The sequence below is a fragment of the Chrysochloris asiatica genome, unplaced genomic scaffold, assembly GCF_000296735.1.
Source record: "Chrysochloris asiatica unplaced genomic scaffold, ChrAsi1.0 scaffold00083, whole genome shotgun sequence".
Classification (NCBI taxonomy): Eukaryota; Metazoa; Chordata; class Mammalia; order Afrosoricida; family Chrysochloridae; genus Chrysochloris; species Chrysochloris asiatica.
Genome location: NW_006408601.1, coordinates 328,170 through 345,873, shown reverse-complemented (window position 1 = coordinate 345,873; position 17,704 = coordinate 328,170). Strand labels below are relative to the sequence as shown.

The 17,704-nt window shown below is 36.7% G+C and overlaps 1 protein-coding gene across 1 annotated transcript in view; it reads right to left on the bottom strand.

The window, feature by feature from the left end:
• Window positions 1-17,704, bottom strand: part of USP47 (ubiquitin specific peptidase 47) — a 190,352-nt gene that overhangs the window by 13,653 nt on the left and 158,995 nt on the right. The window contains exons 17-23 of the mRNA XM_006865822.1: window positions 12,939-13,054; window positions 10,178-10,297; window positions 7,505-8,282; window positions 3,414-3,589; window positions 3,000-3,080; window positions 1,261-1,376; window positions 775-893 (exon numbers count right to left, since the gene is read on the bottom strand). Of these exons, the coding sequence (XP_006865884.1) occupies window positions 775-893; window positions 1,261-1,376; window positions 3,000-3,080; window positions 3,414-3,589; window positions 7,505-8,282; window positions 10,178-10,297; window positions 12,939-13,054 (1,506 nt within the window). The remainder of the gene's footprint in view (window positions 1-774; window positions 894-1,260; window positions 1,377-2,999; window positions 3,081-3,413; window positions 3,590-7,504; window positions 8,283-10,177; window positions 10,298-12,938; window positions 13,055-17,704) is intronic.

Below are 17,704 nucleotides of genomic sequence, written 5' to 3'. Positions count from 1 at the left end.
ATAGCTTTGGTGAGGTAGTAGATGATCAAACTTTCTAAAGCTATCCTAATCTTATATAAAAACATCTAGAGCTTATACTTTAATTTCTACAGAATAAAATTAACATCTAAGTAACGGCAAAGTCATAAAATAATGCAGAACTAGGTATTTACCTTGATGTGGTCTCCCCAAAACCAATATTCACCCCATTGCATCCTCCAAATAACAGACTGTCTAAAATATACATAACAATCACTACCACCATTGATAATACTTGGAAGTATGACAAATTTAAGTGTTCTTTTTGGTTACTGTACTGAAAATCTCTGATAATTATCAATACGATAGCCTCACGGGGTAAAAATAAACCATAATTGGAGTGGGGGTTAAATTAAATAATAAACATGGCCAAGAAAACATTAACAGAACTTTCTGCAAAAAGTACTAAACATCTAACTTTGAAATTTCCATTTCCTCTAAGGGTGAATTACACATCTCAAAATTAGAGAAAAGAAGAAATGTTCAAAAGGAGAAGAGAACCTAGAGAAAGACAGCAGATTACTTAGTATCTTTAATCAGCAGGTTAGGACACAAGGGAAGAAAATCTCAGGGAGAGGACAAGGGTAGGATGATCATATTAATCTAGAACAACATTTCTTTACGCTTAATAAAATATAATTATACTATAGATTAGATTCCTGGCAACTCGTCATTTGATTTTTAAGAAAGTATAGGGCTTTTATTAGTTCAAGAAGATTCTAAAGTGATATTTCCCCATAAAAGTGTTGATAATACCATCAAGAACTTCAAGGAAAACCTCCCAGTTGCTGGAAATATTAATATCTTCTTCATAAATATGATAATCCAAAAAGACAGTGCCAGGATTCTTCCATGTTTTTTTCCTTAAGCGAAACCTACAAACATGATAAGGTATTTTAAATTATTATAATTTGAAATTCTGAACTTAAAAAATTGGCCCTGATAAAATGCCAAAGAAAAATGAACTATGCTTAAATACCAAAGCCAAATGGTTACTGATTAAAATCTAGGGGAAAATGTATAAAACACTCCCCCATACTACATGCCTGGTATCCTCCAGAGGAATTTCAAGTAGAATTCTAAAGCTTTTGTTTAGTCCTGTCAACTTAATCTGTAGTCCTAAAATTTTGAATAGTACAGGACTTTCACATTTGTCTGGCTTTAGAAAAATCATACCAGTCCACATCCATTAGCTACACATTCGCTCTTCAAATCCTGCATGATACTCTAATTTTACCTTACCTGTCAATACTGAGCTCTAAACCACTTTGCTCCCTGAGTTGGGGAATTAATTCCTCTTTTGATTGCCGTACAGTCATTCCTTTAGCAAACACAGCATCTAGCAGAAACTTGCAGGGCTAGGAATATAAACATTAACAATAATGCTTCAATTGCACCTCAAAGTAAGAAATAATAAGACATTTTATTTGTACTTTTAATGTGACAATGAAGGGCCTGAGTTTAGGAGTCCTGTATTTCCAGGTTCAAATCCTTGCTCCACTACTAGCTGTACTATCTTCAGCAAGTTTACTTACCATCTTAATGCCTCAGTTTTCTCAGCTATAAATTGGGGATAGTATCATTACTAGGCCATTGTGAAGATTAAAGAAGACAATGCATTCAAATTTCTTTTTATAAAATGATCACAATTTTGAAAATGAAAAGAACTTTTATGGTCGAAACCAAGAGAAATGCATATTAATTCTTCAAATACATGATGTGTCAAGAGACAGAATCAGAAACACCAAATTTAAATATATAAGTTGAAATGTAATAAGTTACACTGAAGAGATATGATGGATGGATGCCTCCACTTCCCAAAACATGGTTAATAAAGACCTTTTATGAAAAGTTTATCGCCTCGTTTGATATCTGGGTTTTCAAAATTACATCAGTAAGATGTTACAAATATCCTGAAAATAGAACTCATGTCTTATTCTTTTGGCTACTTGCTTATATATGACAGAAACTAAAGTATTTAGCAGATTACTCCCTTAAAATTACAACATTGAGAACCGGAACTAAGAAAAGATCAAATGAACGAGGCAGCTTAGTATAGTGATTACAAATACAGATGCTGAGTCACAGAACCTGTGTAGTTTTTGAATCTACCATTTACATGCTGTGTGACCTTGGGCAAGTTACTTCACCTCTCTGTGTCTCAGTTATTTAATCACAGAATGGAACAATATATATAGCATTTATAGCATAGTTAATTAATGAGGATTAAATGCATTTTTAGTGAGTTAATTACAAATTTCAAGAATGTTTTTAAGTTTATTCTGTTGTATACAGAACTGCTATGAGTCAGAACAGACTCAATGGCATCTAACAATAACCGATATTTAAATGCCTGTTAAGTATGAAAATGACTCCATGAACACAGTAAGTAAGTACGACTATGCTCTACAGGTCAACTACTATCCCCCTATACCAGTATGAGCATATAATCATTCTGACAAGGCAAGCACAAACAGAGCCCTTTTAAAAGCATTGAAATTTTGCCTTGCCCCAGCATTTGTAGTAATACTTTAGATGGAGATGGCAAACAGTGGCCTGCAGGGCAAATTCAGTCCATTATCTGCTCCTCTAAACAAAACTTTCTTGGGACATAGCCAACCTCATTCATTTATAGACTGTCTATGGATGCTTCTGTGTTACAACAGCAACAGCTGAGCCAGATGCTGCTTTAGAGAAATAAAGAGAAACTGGCTAATGGTTGTGTGCTGCCGAGTTGGTTCCAACTCGTATGGACCTTGTCTAGGGTTTCCGCGGCTATACATATTTAATGGGAGCAGAAAGCTTTATCTTTCCCCTGACGAGGGGCTGGTGGATTCCAACTGCTGACCTTGTGGTTAGCAGCCCAACAGGTAACTAACTATACTACTAGAGCGCCTTCAAAAAGAAACTAATACTAGTAAGATTTCTTCATTGAATGCTTTTAATAACTTCAAGATATAACTTCACATTATATTACTTACCTCTTGTTCATTGACTAAAAGTTGGTACACTTTTACACGGTATTCTCCTTTTTTAAGAGCTCTCCCCAGTCTAATTGTGATCTATAAATTAAAAACATTTGTTTTAGATGTACTGTTCCAGCAGAATAACGACCCATTCTCACCCCATTGTTTAGTTTTGCTTCTGAAAATTCTTTAGCTCTTTGAAAACACGCATGTATTTTTTATCTCTTGTCTCTAACACCTAGAACATAACTGACACACAGTTAACATTTAACACTGTTGCTTAATTAAGCAAAATGAATAACCACTAAATATCAAAGAAAAATGATCTTTTCAGGGTATCCATTTTACCTTGCTTGGAAATAGCACAAAGTGCTCTCAAATCTATCATTTTAAAAAAGACCTAACTACTCAAAGACTATTTTCTTCAACCTTATTGTCATCTGAAAATGACGAAAGTGTCTCATTCAGCCGGACGCTCTCAAACTCCTGATTGCTGGCATAGACTCGGAAGACCTTGAAGTGAGAGGACAAAACTCCAACAAAGGGCTCTAAATGCTGTTTGAAAGCGGCCAGGGTAATTCTTTTATCAACGTGCACCATCAACCCTAAGCAAAAATAAAACAAAACAGAAACAAATTTTTTTAAAAAAAGAATGCAAAGTATAAATAAAATAGATAAAACTTTTCATTATGCTGTAAACAAGAATAAATACCCTTCAACTAGTTACTTAACTTTTAGCTAATCTATTATACTAAATGGATAAAAATCATGGACAATGAGTATTTAACAGGTATAATCTGACAGCTTTAAATCTTCGGAGACACTTTAATGGCTTTTATGGTTTTTTTTTTCTGAATTAAAACCAAACTCCCAAGAATGCCCACAAAGGAGAATACTCATTGTTCAACAATAATAGTACAGACCTTGACTGAGGTGCAAACCTGTCTCTTCTGCTTAGAACAGTCATCTGCCAACTCTGTTTCTTCATTTGAAAAGTGGAGATGACAACAGTACCTCGCCACGTACTGGAGAGTGGTGTCAATGAGGTAATACATTTATCAAGCATCTAGCACAGTGCCAGACATATAATGATTGTGTAAAAATTTGCTAGTAAATCTACTTCTGGTATTTCTACAAAGAAGTTTCAAGACCAGCATATGTGTGTTTTATCACAAAGCTGGATGATAACAGAAAGTTATCTAAACAATCAGAAATGCCCTCAGCCCTACAAGGTTTAAACTTAATCATTTTTGCATTCTAATAGAGTTATCTTTGACTAATTTTTTTAAATGTTTATTTTAGTCTTTGTCCCTTATTTTATAAGCCACTTATGAGAATTCTTCTGGAATGTTCCTATTTATAGTTCTGGTCTTTATTTTCTAGCAAAGAACAAACATCTCTTTTTCTTAAGAGGCAGTGCAGAATACCACAGCTGCTATGGCTGGGTCATGGACTACCTACAGAACTAAAAAAAACTTTGGGTTCACATTTTCAAGCCATCCAAACTCCAGGGCTGATAAATTTCTGAGTGGAATAGTCAAATAACTTAATGTTCACTAGTTGTTTCGCTGGTATAAAGATTCACTATACAAAACATGGCAAGTATGAATCAGAAGAAACTACAAGCAGAGTGACAAGCTTTTGTTTACTGTATACCATTTGCGGCACCATTTCTTTTAATTTGCTTGCATGCTAATTTCTAAGCTTTAATGTGTGTTCCAAAATTTTAATATTCTAGCTTTTGGCAAACAATCCTTTAATTATGCAGTCCAGCAAGCTGCAACTTAAAAAATTACTTGGGTCTTTTTCTTTCTTTTCTCTTACATATTTCTTGAATGAGGTGGTAACTAAAATTGTACCAAGAAATTTCAGTGCAAATACTCTAATTATCCTTTTTATGTCATTACTTTGGCCTGCCTGCAGAACACAACTGGGACATACTGAGGCAATATTTTCAGGAAAATGTCTATAATTCCTCTCTGAAACAATTCCTAGATAGATCTTACAGGCTATATAGACTACCTAAGTGAATTGTCCATACTGTACATAGCATGTCATTTCATGTACCAAATTGTTTAGCTCTTCCGTTTTGCCATTTCAACGCCCTGGAAAGCCTGTCTTATTACCCATCAGTCGTGTCTCCCCCAGGCCTCAAATTTCAGATCCTTGAGGAGCCAGCCTTAGTACAGACTTCTGAAGAGCCTTGGCTGCTAGTTATCATCCATTCTCCCTCCCCTATTGTTAAACCAGCTTTCTAACTGTTACAAGGCATTTTTCACTTTTTCTTTTCAAACAAGGCTTTTGAATGCCTAAATAAAATACAACAAATGGTTTCTCTTCAGCACATTTACTATTTCAATGAATGCTAGCAAAAGAGTCCAGTATAATTTTCTAAAAAGTTTACGAAATGGTCAGTGATTACTTTCAAAAGACTTCAAGAACTATTCTGGATGAGAAATGAGACTCCTCGGACTACATATTTAAATACCTCCAATGACTATTTCTTCAGTTATTATCCAGTCACATTTTTTGAACATCATTGTAAAACGAACCACTTAACAGAAATTTCCAACATTTTCCTGAAGATGAGCCACTTTCAGTTCCCCCCATACCTCTGGAAGGTTTGAGTATGATAAGGAAGCAGAGTATCACTGGCTGCTTTTCCTTACTATGTTGGGGGACCCTCATAAAGCAGAATAAGTAAATAACAGTGGGATAGCACTATGGGGTAGTGAAATGCAGGTCACACTTACAGTGAGAATACCTGGTTCCAACTCCAGCAATGTGACCTCACACAAATTACTGAACCTGTTTGAGTCACAGCTTCTTTATCAGTGAAAACAGTGATAAAGAGACTAACAACATCAGTTTTACTAACAGAAGCCTGCGCGGTACTGTGGTTAAAGCACTCAGCCATGAACGGCAAGGCCGGCATTACGAAAGCACCAGCTGCTCCAAAGGAGGAAGATGTGGCAGTCTGCTTCTGTCAAGACTTACAGCTTGGAGACCCTATGGGGTAGTAGTCCTACCCTGTCATATAGGGTCACTTTGAGTTGGAATCCACTTAATGGTAGTGGGTTTGGTTTTTGGTTTGGTGAAGAAAACAAAATGAGATAATGTAAGTTAACGAGTCTATTGAGGTGAAAGTCCCATACATATTAGTCATTTGGTTCTAGTGTTATTCAGACCTATTGTGATAAAAACACAATTTTATGCATTTTTATACTGATTTCATAATTTCTACCACTTCCTATTAAAAAGAAAGAATTCTGGGTTATAAGCATTACAGTGCATAACTTTTATAGTATTTATAAACTTTACAACTACATTAAAACAACTACCTTATGCATCTTAGTTAACTCTACTTCTAGTAGTTACAAAGTATCTAGTATCTAGCATGAACTCAGGAAATACTGATTAGCTGGGTGGATGTTGAAGAAGTGGGACTCTCTTCCAGGCCTAAAACAAGCAAGTGCATTCCATTAGTGGCCTTAAATTCTTATAATGGGTCCACTACTTACTAGCTATACATGGACTTTTGGGCAAGTCACTGATCCTCTATGAGCTTCAGTTTTCTTCTCTGCCAAATGAGGATATTAATATTTGCTGTATTCATTTCAGAAAAGTTTGAAGAACAAAAATGTTTTGGAAACTAAAATGCAAGGGCTAATATTAATATCTCTTCTTAAAGAAGTAACTACTATGAAGCATTTAGTTTTTCAGCTATTTCTCACTTATACCTGAATTCTGTATATAGAACTTGGTGGTCCTGCTAATTCTTTGGTTTCAGTCCAAGATATGATAAAAATGCCTTTAATATTTTTAGTCTTATATAATATTCTATTTTTGATGTTACTTGTCTAATAAGCTCCCCTCCCCCCAATTTTTTTAAAAAAAATAACTTCCATTTTTTGAGATTATGCAAGTTGAAATTTCTAGGTTGTACCTTGACTATCACTTCAAAGTACCAAATTAAAAAGAGAAAACAAACAGAGCCAAACAAAACAAAGGGCTCCTTTTTTTCCCTCTGAGTTTCCTGATTAATAAGGACTTTCTTCAGCTTGTAAGGAGTTGCTATTGTTTTGGAGAATGAAGAGAAGAGAGGGATGTACAAATAAAATAACTTTGCTGGGTACTGAATATCAAATTTGCTAAAGGGTCTAGACTTTTATTAATATATTTTTCACTTTTAAAATTATTCACTATTTTTAAAATTTAGTACTTTTACCGTAATTCTTTCATAATATTGACTACTTAAAAATTTTTCTTAACTAAATTTCTGATACAATTAGTCATATAGCTCTGATGTGCTACGTAAGTCTAACAATGTTATTCATTATAACTACATCAAAAATGGACACTAGGGCAACAGAAAACCACCTTATAATCCAGGGGCTATGGGAGGTTTTAGAACTTAGTACCTAACACTTAGCTGATTCTTCCCGTAACTAAACATCTAAATGAACTAAGAGAAAAAATGATGCTACTTCAAACACAATTTTTTGTTTGTAAGTACATACATTTATGTCCTTCCCCAGAACCTTCATCTGCCGCATACGGTTCTGCTTTGAAATACATATACTGTGTTTCTCCCCTACTCTTGCCACTCTCATCATATTCACTATCAGTTCCAGAGTCTTCTTCTGCTGTATCCCAGGTTTCTTTTTTCCCTTCATTTGCTTTTGTTCTTCTACTGCTTGTGATACTATGAGAGTCAAGTCCATTAGCCAAAGGGATTTGAGCATTATCTGCATTGCACAAAGTATCACTGCTGTGACTGGAGCTAAGAATATCACTGTCTACTGAACTGGTACTCCTGTCATTATTTACATCTGAGTCGGAGCGTTCTTCAGATTGAAAGTTTTCTGGATCAGAAGTCTGAATATGCTGCTCCAGTTCTCTATTATCCACTGATGCTGAAGAGTCTCTCTCGTTGAGAGGTGATTCGATGTTCTCAAAGTCACTAGTTTCAGTACTCTTGCTGCTGTCCCCATTATCTCCATCCTGCTGTTGCTGTAATGACAAGCTTTTGAGTTTTTCAGTGCTTTCTTCTAAAATAGCTTCCACAGACTTCAGGCTTCCAGCAGGTCCTTTAACTCCTTCACAATCATCATCTACATTACCAGAATCACCCCCAGCTTTCTGGTATGCTGTCCTTTTGTAATAAGATCCTGGGGATTGTTCAGGTAACAACACAAATAATCTGATTGTATTGGCATGTCGATCCAAGAGTTTCCATAAATGAGAGTCTGTAAAGGCCATCTGGTAATCCAAAGTCTCGGAACTTTCAACAAATACCTAAATAGTAAGTCAAAGAGTTATATTACATGATTAATTTCAGTGGTATGCTCATTAATCATAAGAACAATATCAAGATAATACTTAAGTTATAAAATCTGGAATGATAAAGAGCAAACTTAAAGTTGCTGAAATCCAGTATTCACTGTTAGGACACTAAATATTAGGTTCATATTTTTTGTAACTCATCATAAAACTGTGCTAAAATAAGAGTGAACATACATATACATCTTCTTTATTAGGTTGGCCATTTCCTAAAAGTCAATATCCTTGACTTTCAGTATCTTTCATATCTTGCATTCAATATCCTGCTCTTTAAGAAATCTAAGTTCAGCATGAATACAGATAAAGGAACATATACCCTCACCAAAATTTAGATTGCAGAAAAATCTAATAGCTTCATTTCATGAGCAAATGAACTGCAACAAACTAGAGAGATATAGGGGAATCTAAAGATTAAAACAGACTTAAGAGTTACATCATGGACTTTATTTGGATCCTCATTTGAACATATAAATGCTATTTTAAAAAGTTTATAGGATAATGAGGAAAAATTTGAACACTTACTAGCATTGTCTGGTATTAAAATTTAGTTAACTTTTTAGGTATAAGAGCATAATTGTGGTTTGGTATTTTTAAAGAGCGCTCATCTTTTAAAGATACGCATTGCAATTATTTAAACATCAAATAATAAGATACTAAAGACATGATTGTTATAATATGGAAGATCGAAAAATAAAACCTATTTAAATTGATCCTATAGTCCTCAAGCTGATTCCGGCTCCCAGTGACCCTATAGGAAAGAGTAGAACTGACCCATAGGCTTACGAAGGCTGTAATCTTTACAGAGGATGACAGTGGCTCTCTAGGATAAGCACTGGACTTTCAATCAAAAGATTGGTGGTTTGAGCCCACCAGCCACTCTGAGGGGGAAAGATGAGGCGGAGCTTGAAAAAAAAATTGTAGAGAGAGGGACCATCGAATCAGTTGTGACCCTGTATAGGGTTTCCAAGGAGCAGCTGTTGAGTTTGAACCACCAACCTTGCAGTTCAAACTGACGGTGCAGTCCACCTCATTAACCCACAGTGCCATACCAGGACTCCAGATGGGTGGTTTGTTGTTATTGTTAAGTGCCATCAAGTTGGTTCTGACCCATAATGACCCTGTATGGGGTTTCTGAGGAGTGGCTGATGAGTGTGAACTGCTGACCTTGCAGTCCAGCACATTAATCTGCAGCACCATACCAAGTGGGTGTGGGTGGCAGTGCATGAGAAAAGGCCAAAAGAGAGAGAGAGAGAACCCTTATGTGGCCTGACCACAATATTGGGAGGTTGTGAAAATTTACATTTATACACAGATGTTAGTATAGTATATCATTACCTTTCTGATTACCTAAGTATGAACCCCTTGAAATCATCTGGCTTTGAAGGCCAAGCTTGTAAAGTCTGAACCAGGACTTTGAACCTGTTCATTCCAGTCTGATACACTGCTGAGAATTTGCATTTCTGATACAGACATACTGAGTCCGAATATACATTTGAGTAAGTTCCCCAGACTTTTATAGATGTGTACATAAGAATAATCTGGTAATTACTAAGAATTACCTGAGCATCCTGTTAAAATGTGGATTCTATTTGTTGTTTCTACAGACGTTGTTAAGTGCCATCGAGTCGGTTCTGACTCATAGCAACCCTGTATAGGCTATCCAAGGAGTAGCTGGTGGGTTTGAACTGTCGAACTTGTGGCTCACAGCCCAGTGCTATTTCTGAGGTAGGAAAACATATTCTCAGCAGGAGATTGAACTCTAATGAACTGACTCAAAGCCCTGGTCTGAACTGCATTTCATTTACCATCACCAGCATTAGAAAATAGTAACTAAAAAAGAAAAGACATACCTTGTTACTTCTGAAAAAACCTTCAGCTTTCAGAGTTTTACTAGGTACACTGAGAAGACGCAAATCATTGTAGCAGCGTTCCAGCACTATTCTCATTGTTTCAGCAGGTAGATGAACAGCCTATAAGGAAAACCATTGAATTAAAATGTACTTTTTCAAATATAATTGTTGGGCTTTAAAATAAGAGAAAACAAGATACTGCTGAAAAGTAACATGAAAAAATTAACAGAAAAATAATTTTAGTGGATGTTATAAATTTTTAAGAATCTAGTGCAGCACTGGATTGCAAGTTCAGTTTGAACCTCAGGTTGGCGGTCCAAATTCACCAGCCACTCCTCAGAAACCCCATACAGGGTAGCTGTGAATCGGAAATAACTTGATGGCACTTAACAACAACAATAACAAGTAAAAATTATTATTTCTACCCATTAATTATGCTATACATCAGGAGAACAATGTATCACGTATCCATGAAATCTCTGAAACTATTTTCAAAGGAAATGTGGTGAGAGGATTCCACAATAAATTGACTAACTATCAGAGTGCTGATACCAAGCCAATGGCTGCTTACCTTCTTGGCTTTTGACAGGCTCTTCAGTATATTGTAAATACTGTTAATTAATACTTTTGCTAAATAAGTTTTCTTCCATGAAAAAGGAAAATTTTAAATTAGAAAGTAAAATTTACAGCTATTCTAAAATGCTACATCTCTAATTTTTGGTGTCTTTTTATAACCAATGAAACAAGCAGATAAATATAATTTACAATCTAAAAATCATAATTTGTTTCTAATACAAATTATGTGATATTAATTCTTAATACCTCTTCAGTCTATTTATACTTCACACCATCGATGCTGACACAGTATTTTTAACTGCCTTTGTTTTCTTCAGCTATGCTCTGGTAGCGTAGTGGTTACGAATTGGGCTGCGAACCTTAAGGTCAGCGGTTTGAAACTACCAGCTGCTCCGCGGGAGAAAGATCAGGCTTTCTACTTCCGTAAAGATTTATACCCTTGGAAACCCTGTACAGGGTCGCTATGGGTCGGAACCGACTCAACAGCACTTAACACAACACACATGCTTTCCTCTGATAATATTACTGGTTTCCTTAGGAAGGGCCTATGTGCTTCTTCCGGAGGAGACTGCTGTATGTTTCTTTTGTATTCCATTTCAGTTCTTATACGCTACATTAAACTAAAAATTTTTAACCTTGTTTTTATATCATCTGACTTTTATATTTAGCACTAGTATTTTCAAAAATCAAATATAAAACCATGTAAGTAGTATATATTTACAAGCAATTTAATCATAAAATATTGCTTAACAGCATGGTTCATTTCCTAACTATAATTTAGAAATAATTTTTAAAATATCATCATCAAATATTATTATTGTCATTACTTCTACTAACATACCAGACTTTTATACAGTATTGTTGTTTTTTCTTTCTCCACATTGCAGCATTACATTAAAGTCCACACCAATCCTAATTATTAAGCAGGTATTTAAAAACCCCAGATAATGAGAAAAAAGACTATATACTAAGATGAATTGGGCTGCTAACCACAGGTCAGCAGTTTGAAACTACCAGTTGTTCTGTGGGAGAAAGATGAGGCATTCCGCTCCTATAAAGATTTACAACCTCAGAAACCCTATACAGGGTCGCTATGAGTCGGAAACGACACCACAGCACATAATAACAACAACAAAATAGTAAGATGAATGAGTATACAAATTGGGCTCAATTTCCTAACTGAATTATTGAGAAATTTCCACCATACCAACAGTTCTTAACCAAGGTTTCAGAAACCCTGCACAATTTTGTCTATGTTTATATAGTCAAGTTCATTCAGAGCTTACACAAGGTTATATAGAGTATATTGTTGTTGTTAAGTGCCATGAAGTCGGTTCCAACTCATTGTGACCCTGTATAGGGATTCCAAAGGTCAGCTGGTGAGTTTCCACTCCCAACTCTGTAGTTCAAATTGACCTTGCAGTCCAGTGCTGATCCTACAGTGTCACGCCAGGACTCCATACAGAGTACATGACCCCTAAATCATTTCTCTGGAGTGGACTAATCCTTTTGTCCAAGTAAATCTGGATGCTTTTATCATATTTTTCCAGGTAAAAAATTCTGAATGACCCTATGCTCTTTATCAACAATCCACATCATATGGACAATATTCAGTTTTTCACCTTTCTTATCAAATTTTCCCCCTAATCTTATTCCTCTATTTTTGTCAACGGCAAAGTCTACCTTTCTGGTAACCTAAGTTTGAACCCCTTGAGGTCATCTCTACTCCTGCTTTACCCACAACAATTACCAATACAAGTCCTGTAGATTACATTTATATACTTTCTCTTGCAATCTGGGCCTTCTCTCATTTCTAGTCATATGCAATATTCATAATTCATCTGAATTGTTTCAATACCCTACTTCCTGCTGCCTATACCAAACAGAATCCCAACTTTTGTGTTACTATTTAAAGTCCTCCATGAAATAAACCAAACTTACATTCTCAGGCCCGCAATGAGCCAAACAAAACATATCACTGTTCTTTGCAGTTGCTTCACACTTTGTTACCTCCAGACTTGGCTCCATCTTTTTTCCATTTGAATAACTCTTCTCTCCTGACTACAGTTGTCTCCTGTATTAGCTCCTTGAAGTAGATAGAGCCTTCCTCATATCCATACTATCACACAGTGCCTTGCACACTGCAGGCACTCAACAATATTTACTGATCCATTTTGAAACTTACCTTTGAAATTAGTTGTTTGAATTCTGTAATTGTCTGATTTAAGTAAGCTCGAACAGTTACAGGAGCAGCAACAGATTCTGCCTTTAGATCAACAACATGAACTTTCACCATCACTTCTGTCACATTTGAAGACAAAAATAGAATTGACAATTATTTTTAAAATATATTACACATGAGCAATGGATTCTTAAATGTTTCTAATAAATAGAAAAGATAATAGTTTTGTAGTTACCAAGAATGCAGACATACAAGGGTAAGTCAAAAAGTATTGCTACTGGGGTTCTAGTTCATACATGTACAGGTTTATTCCAAACAAAACCTATGTAAACATGTCTCTGTGATCAGGGTGGCTGCAGGCACATTCTCTCAGTGATACAGATGTCTTAGTCTTGTTAGGTTTCCCGGGGCATCTACTAGGCCAGTTACAATCAAGGCAGAGAGTTCAGCTCAGGTTATGGTAACTGTTTTTTGGTTTCCATAGGGGTAATGTTGATGGATTTTCTCAAAGGACACAGAATGAAGAAATTTTAAGAAAACGAAAAATTTCACTGGTGAGAAATAGGCCAGGAAAGTTGTAAGTGCCGTCGAGTCAATTCCAACCCATAGTGACTCTGTATAGGGTTTCCGAGGAGCAGCTGGTGAGCTTGAACTGCCAACTTGTAGTTCAAATGGCTTTGCAGTCTGACACACTAGCCCACAGCGCCACACCAGGACCACAAAACTAGCTAGAGGGCTAGAAATACCACCTTCAGAAGTGTACAGACATAGAGGGAGGCTGTGTCAAGAAACAACAGCTTCACAGTCTCATGTATTTGTTAATAACGGCCTCTACGATTGTGTACGAGTCCTGGTGTGGTGCTGTAGATTAATGCGCTGGACTGCAAAGCCAGTTTGAACTGCAAGGTTGGTAGTTCAAGATCACCAGCCACTCCTCAGAAACCCTATACAGGATCGCTATGGGTAGGAACCAACTCGACAGCACTTAACAACGACAACAACTGTGTAAAGAGCTCTGGTGCATAGTGGTTACAAGTCGGGCTGCTAATATCAAGGTCAGCAGTTTGAACTACCAGCCATTCTGCAGGAGAAAGATGAGGCTTTCTACTCCCATAAAGATTTACAGTCTAGGAAACCCTATGCAGGGTCACTATGAGTTGGAACCGACTCCATGGCACACCACTACCACCATGATTGTGTAGCAATACCTTTTGATTTACCTCTATATAATATGCATGTTAATAATTCTCTCACACAATTTATAATACAAATGTATATAAGACAAAAATGAGACTAATAAAGTCATTTACATTTTAAAAATAAAATGTTAAACAGGACTCTTCATTAAGAAATATTACTTTTTGATCTATGTATTATACATTATTTACAAAAGTCAAAATGTGCTTTTACAAAGATTTATTTTTTGAATCACTGATCAAAAGTATCCCAACAACAACTAAAAAGTTCTGGATCAGATGGCTTCACTGGGAATTCTATCAAACATTTAAGGGAGAACTGATTCAATACTCTTTAAACTCTTTTCCTGGTGTGGTACTGTAGGACCAGCACTGGACTGTGAACCACAAGGTTGGCGGTTCAAACCCATCAGCTTATCCTTCAAAACCCTGTACAGGGTAGCTATGAGTCAGAATCGATTTGAAGGCACTTAACAACAAAGGAAGGAGTAATCTCTACCTCATTCCATGAAGCAAACATAAGCCTGATACTCAAACTAGACAAGGACACCACACAAGAAAGAAATTTACAGTCCAATATCTCTTAAGAATATAGATACCAAAATTCTCAACAAAATAGCAGCAAACCAAATGCAATTGCACTTTCCCCCTTCCTGGGCCATCTTGGCAGTTGCTCTTGGCTGGGGTCCGTGTCACACTTCAGGCAAGAAGATAGTGGCCACATAGACAACGAAATTCTTTTTAACAATTTAGTAAAATACTTTACCAAAAAAGTGAAGAGACAAGGAATCGATTACAAGAAAAACTTCAGAGACCATGTATGTGACAAGAATATAGTTACCAAATATAAATAAAGCTTTAACAAAAAAGACAAATAACCCAATCATAACATGGGCAAACGCCTTGAACAGACAATTCGCCAAAAAAGGATATTTAAATGGCCACAAAACACATGGAAAAATGCCCAGTGTAATTAGCAATCAAAGAGACATATTAAAACCACAATGAGATGTCATTTCACTCAAACTAAGATCAAAACAAACAAAAAACCCTAAACAGTTGAGGTAAATAGTGATTATATATATACACAACTTCGGAACAACAATGTACTGTAGATATGTGGACAGAGATGCATGCTGAATGGGTACGGGAGGAAGAGTAGAATACATATATTATCGTTAAAAGCTGTCAACAGGGTTCCGACTCAAAGCAACCCTGTATAGGGTTTCTGAGGAATGGCTGTTGAGTCTGAACTGCTGACCTTGCAGCTCAAGATGACCTTGTGGCCCAGTGCTTTCATATACACTTATTTATATTTATGTAACAATTTTATATTTACATATCCCATAGATATGAGTTTGAAAGAGTATACTGGTACACAACTATGAATGTGGTGGGACATATAGTGGGCAAATGAAGAAAACTTCTTAGATATCAAGCATCTGGGTGCTCAGGCCCATTAGTCTCAGGGGACAACATGGTGAATTGGCATAACATAGTCCACAAAGACAATGCTCTACATTCTACTTTGATGAGTAGAGTCTGAGATATTAACGAGTGGCCATCTAAGGTGCAGCTGTTGATCTCCCCAGACGCAGAAGTACAAAGAGTGATGAGACTAACAGAACATGTGAACATCAATCTCTATGACTCTAGAGACCAGAAGAACTAGATAGTGTCTGGCTATCACTAACAACTTCTCTGAAAGGAATAACATTAGAAGGTCCCAGATAAAGTGACAGAATATGGAATAAACTCAAAATTATTTAAGAAAAAGAAAAGAAAAAAGACTAATTTGAGACTATGGCCCTCAACCATCCTTCAGGTCTGGAAAGGAACTCACCCTAGGGTCCAACTAGTCAAGCAGTAAATAATTATATAGGTGGGGACAACAAAACTAGTAAGGAATGTTCACTATGAATGGTGGAACAGTCAATCATACAGAGTCAAAAGGGCAATATGTACCTAAGGATAAAGGTGAGTAGGGATGGATGGGTGGAAAGGAAATAAGACCCATAGTGAAGATGCAGGATAAACAGGAAATTACAAATGTTGGTGAAGATAAAAGGAAATGTTTAATCCATTGACAAACATTATGGTGATTTCTCAAAAACCTAAAAATAGACATATTATGTGGCCTAGTAATTCCACTCTTACATGTACACACAAAAGACTTAAAAGACACTAAAACAGAAACTTGTACACCATTATTCATTGTAGCACTATTTACTAAAGTCAAAAGGTGGGAACAGCCTAAATGCCCATCAACAGAAGAATGGATACACAAAACAAGATAAATACGTACAATGGAATATTTCTTGGCCAACAGCAGAAATGAGGCCTTGATACATGTTACAATTTGGATGGAACTTAAAGACATTTGTTGTTGATAAGTGCCATTGAGTTTGTTCCAATGCATATAGTGACCAGGATGGGGTTTCTAAGTAGTAGCTGGTGGGTTTGAACTGTCGACCTTGTGGTTCATAGTCCAGTGCTGATCCTATAATGTCCTTAAAGATGTTGTTGTTCAAGTGCCATGGAGTCAGCTCCAACTCATAGCAACCCTGTACAGGGTTTCCAAGGAGCAGATGGTGAACTTTAACCTCCAACCTTGTTGTTCAAACCGACCTAGTAATCCAGCACATTAACCCGCAGCACCACACCAGGACTCTTTAAAGATACTGATGTTAAGTGCCGTTAAGTCGATTCTGTATAGGGTTTCCAAAGATCAGTAGGTGAGCTTGAAGCTTCGATCTTGCGATTCAAACCAGCCATTCCTTGGAAACCCTATATGGGCTTGCTATGAGTCAGAATCAACTTGAAGGCACTTTAACAACAAACAACAACAGGAGCACGAGAGGAGAAAAAAGGATTTAATGGTGATGGTAAAATCAGTTGATATAAGGATGGGGTTGCATTGCTGATTACTGTAATTGCCATTAATAAGGTGACGTGGTGTGTGTCCCCGCTCAGCAGAGGGGGAGCGGCTCAGCTACAAATGTGCAACTCCCAGGAGTTGGACGCGGGTTGGTCCCTGGGGTCTCCCATTTGCTGCCACCACCCCCACTTTCCGGCCACCTGGTCGTTTAGTCCTAGAGGCTGAAGCGCCCCTTGGAGATGTGACCACAACTGTGGCCAGTGCTTAAGTCAGTGAGCTCCACTTCCGGATTCCTGACCAGGCAGCTCTGAGCCTTTTTCCCCCATTTTAGTATGAGTATCTTTTCTTAAAAGTCCTGGTGTGGTGCTGTGGGTTAATGCGCCATACTGCAAAGCCATTTGAACTGCAAGGTTGGCGGTTCAAGCTCACCAGCTGCTCCTCAGAAACCCTATCCTGGGTCACTATGGGTTGGAACTGACTCGATGGCACTTAACAACAATATCTTTTCTGAAAGCTTTTGCAATTATGATCTTATACAATATTCTTCTGTGACTGATTTCATTCAGCATAATGTCCTCAAGATTCATCCTTGTTATGTGATAGTTTATATTGCTGGTGTGAGATGATATCTTATTGTTGTTTTGATTTGCATCTCTCTAATGGCTAGTGAAGGAGCTCAGGTAGCGTAGGGGTTA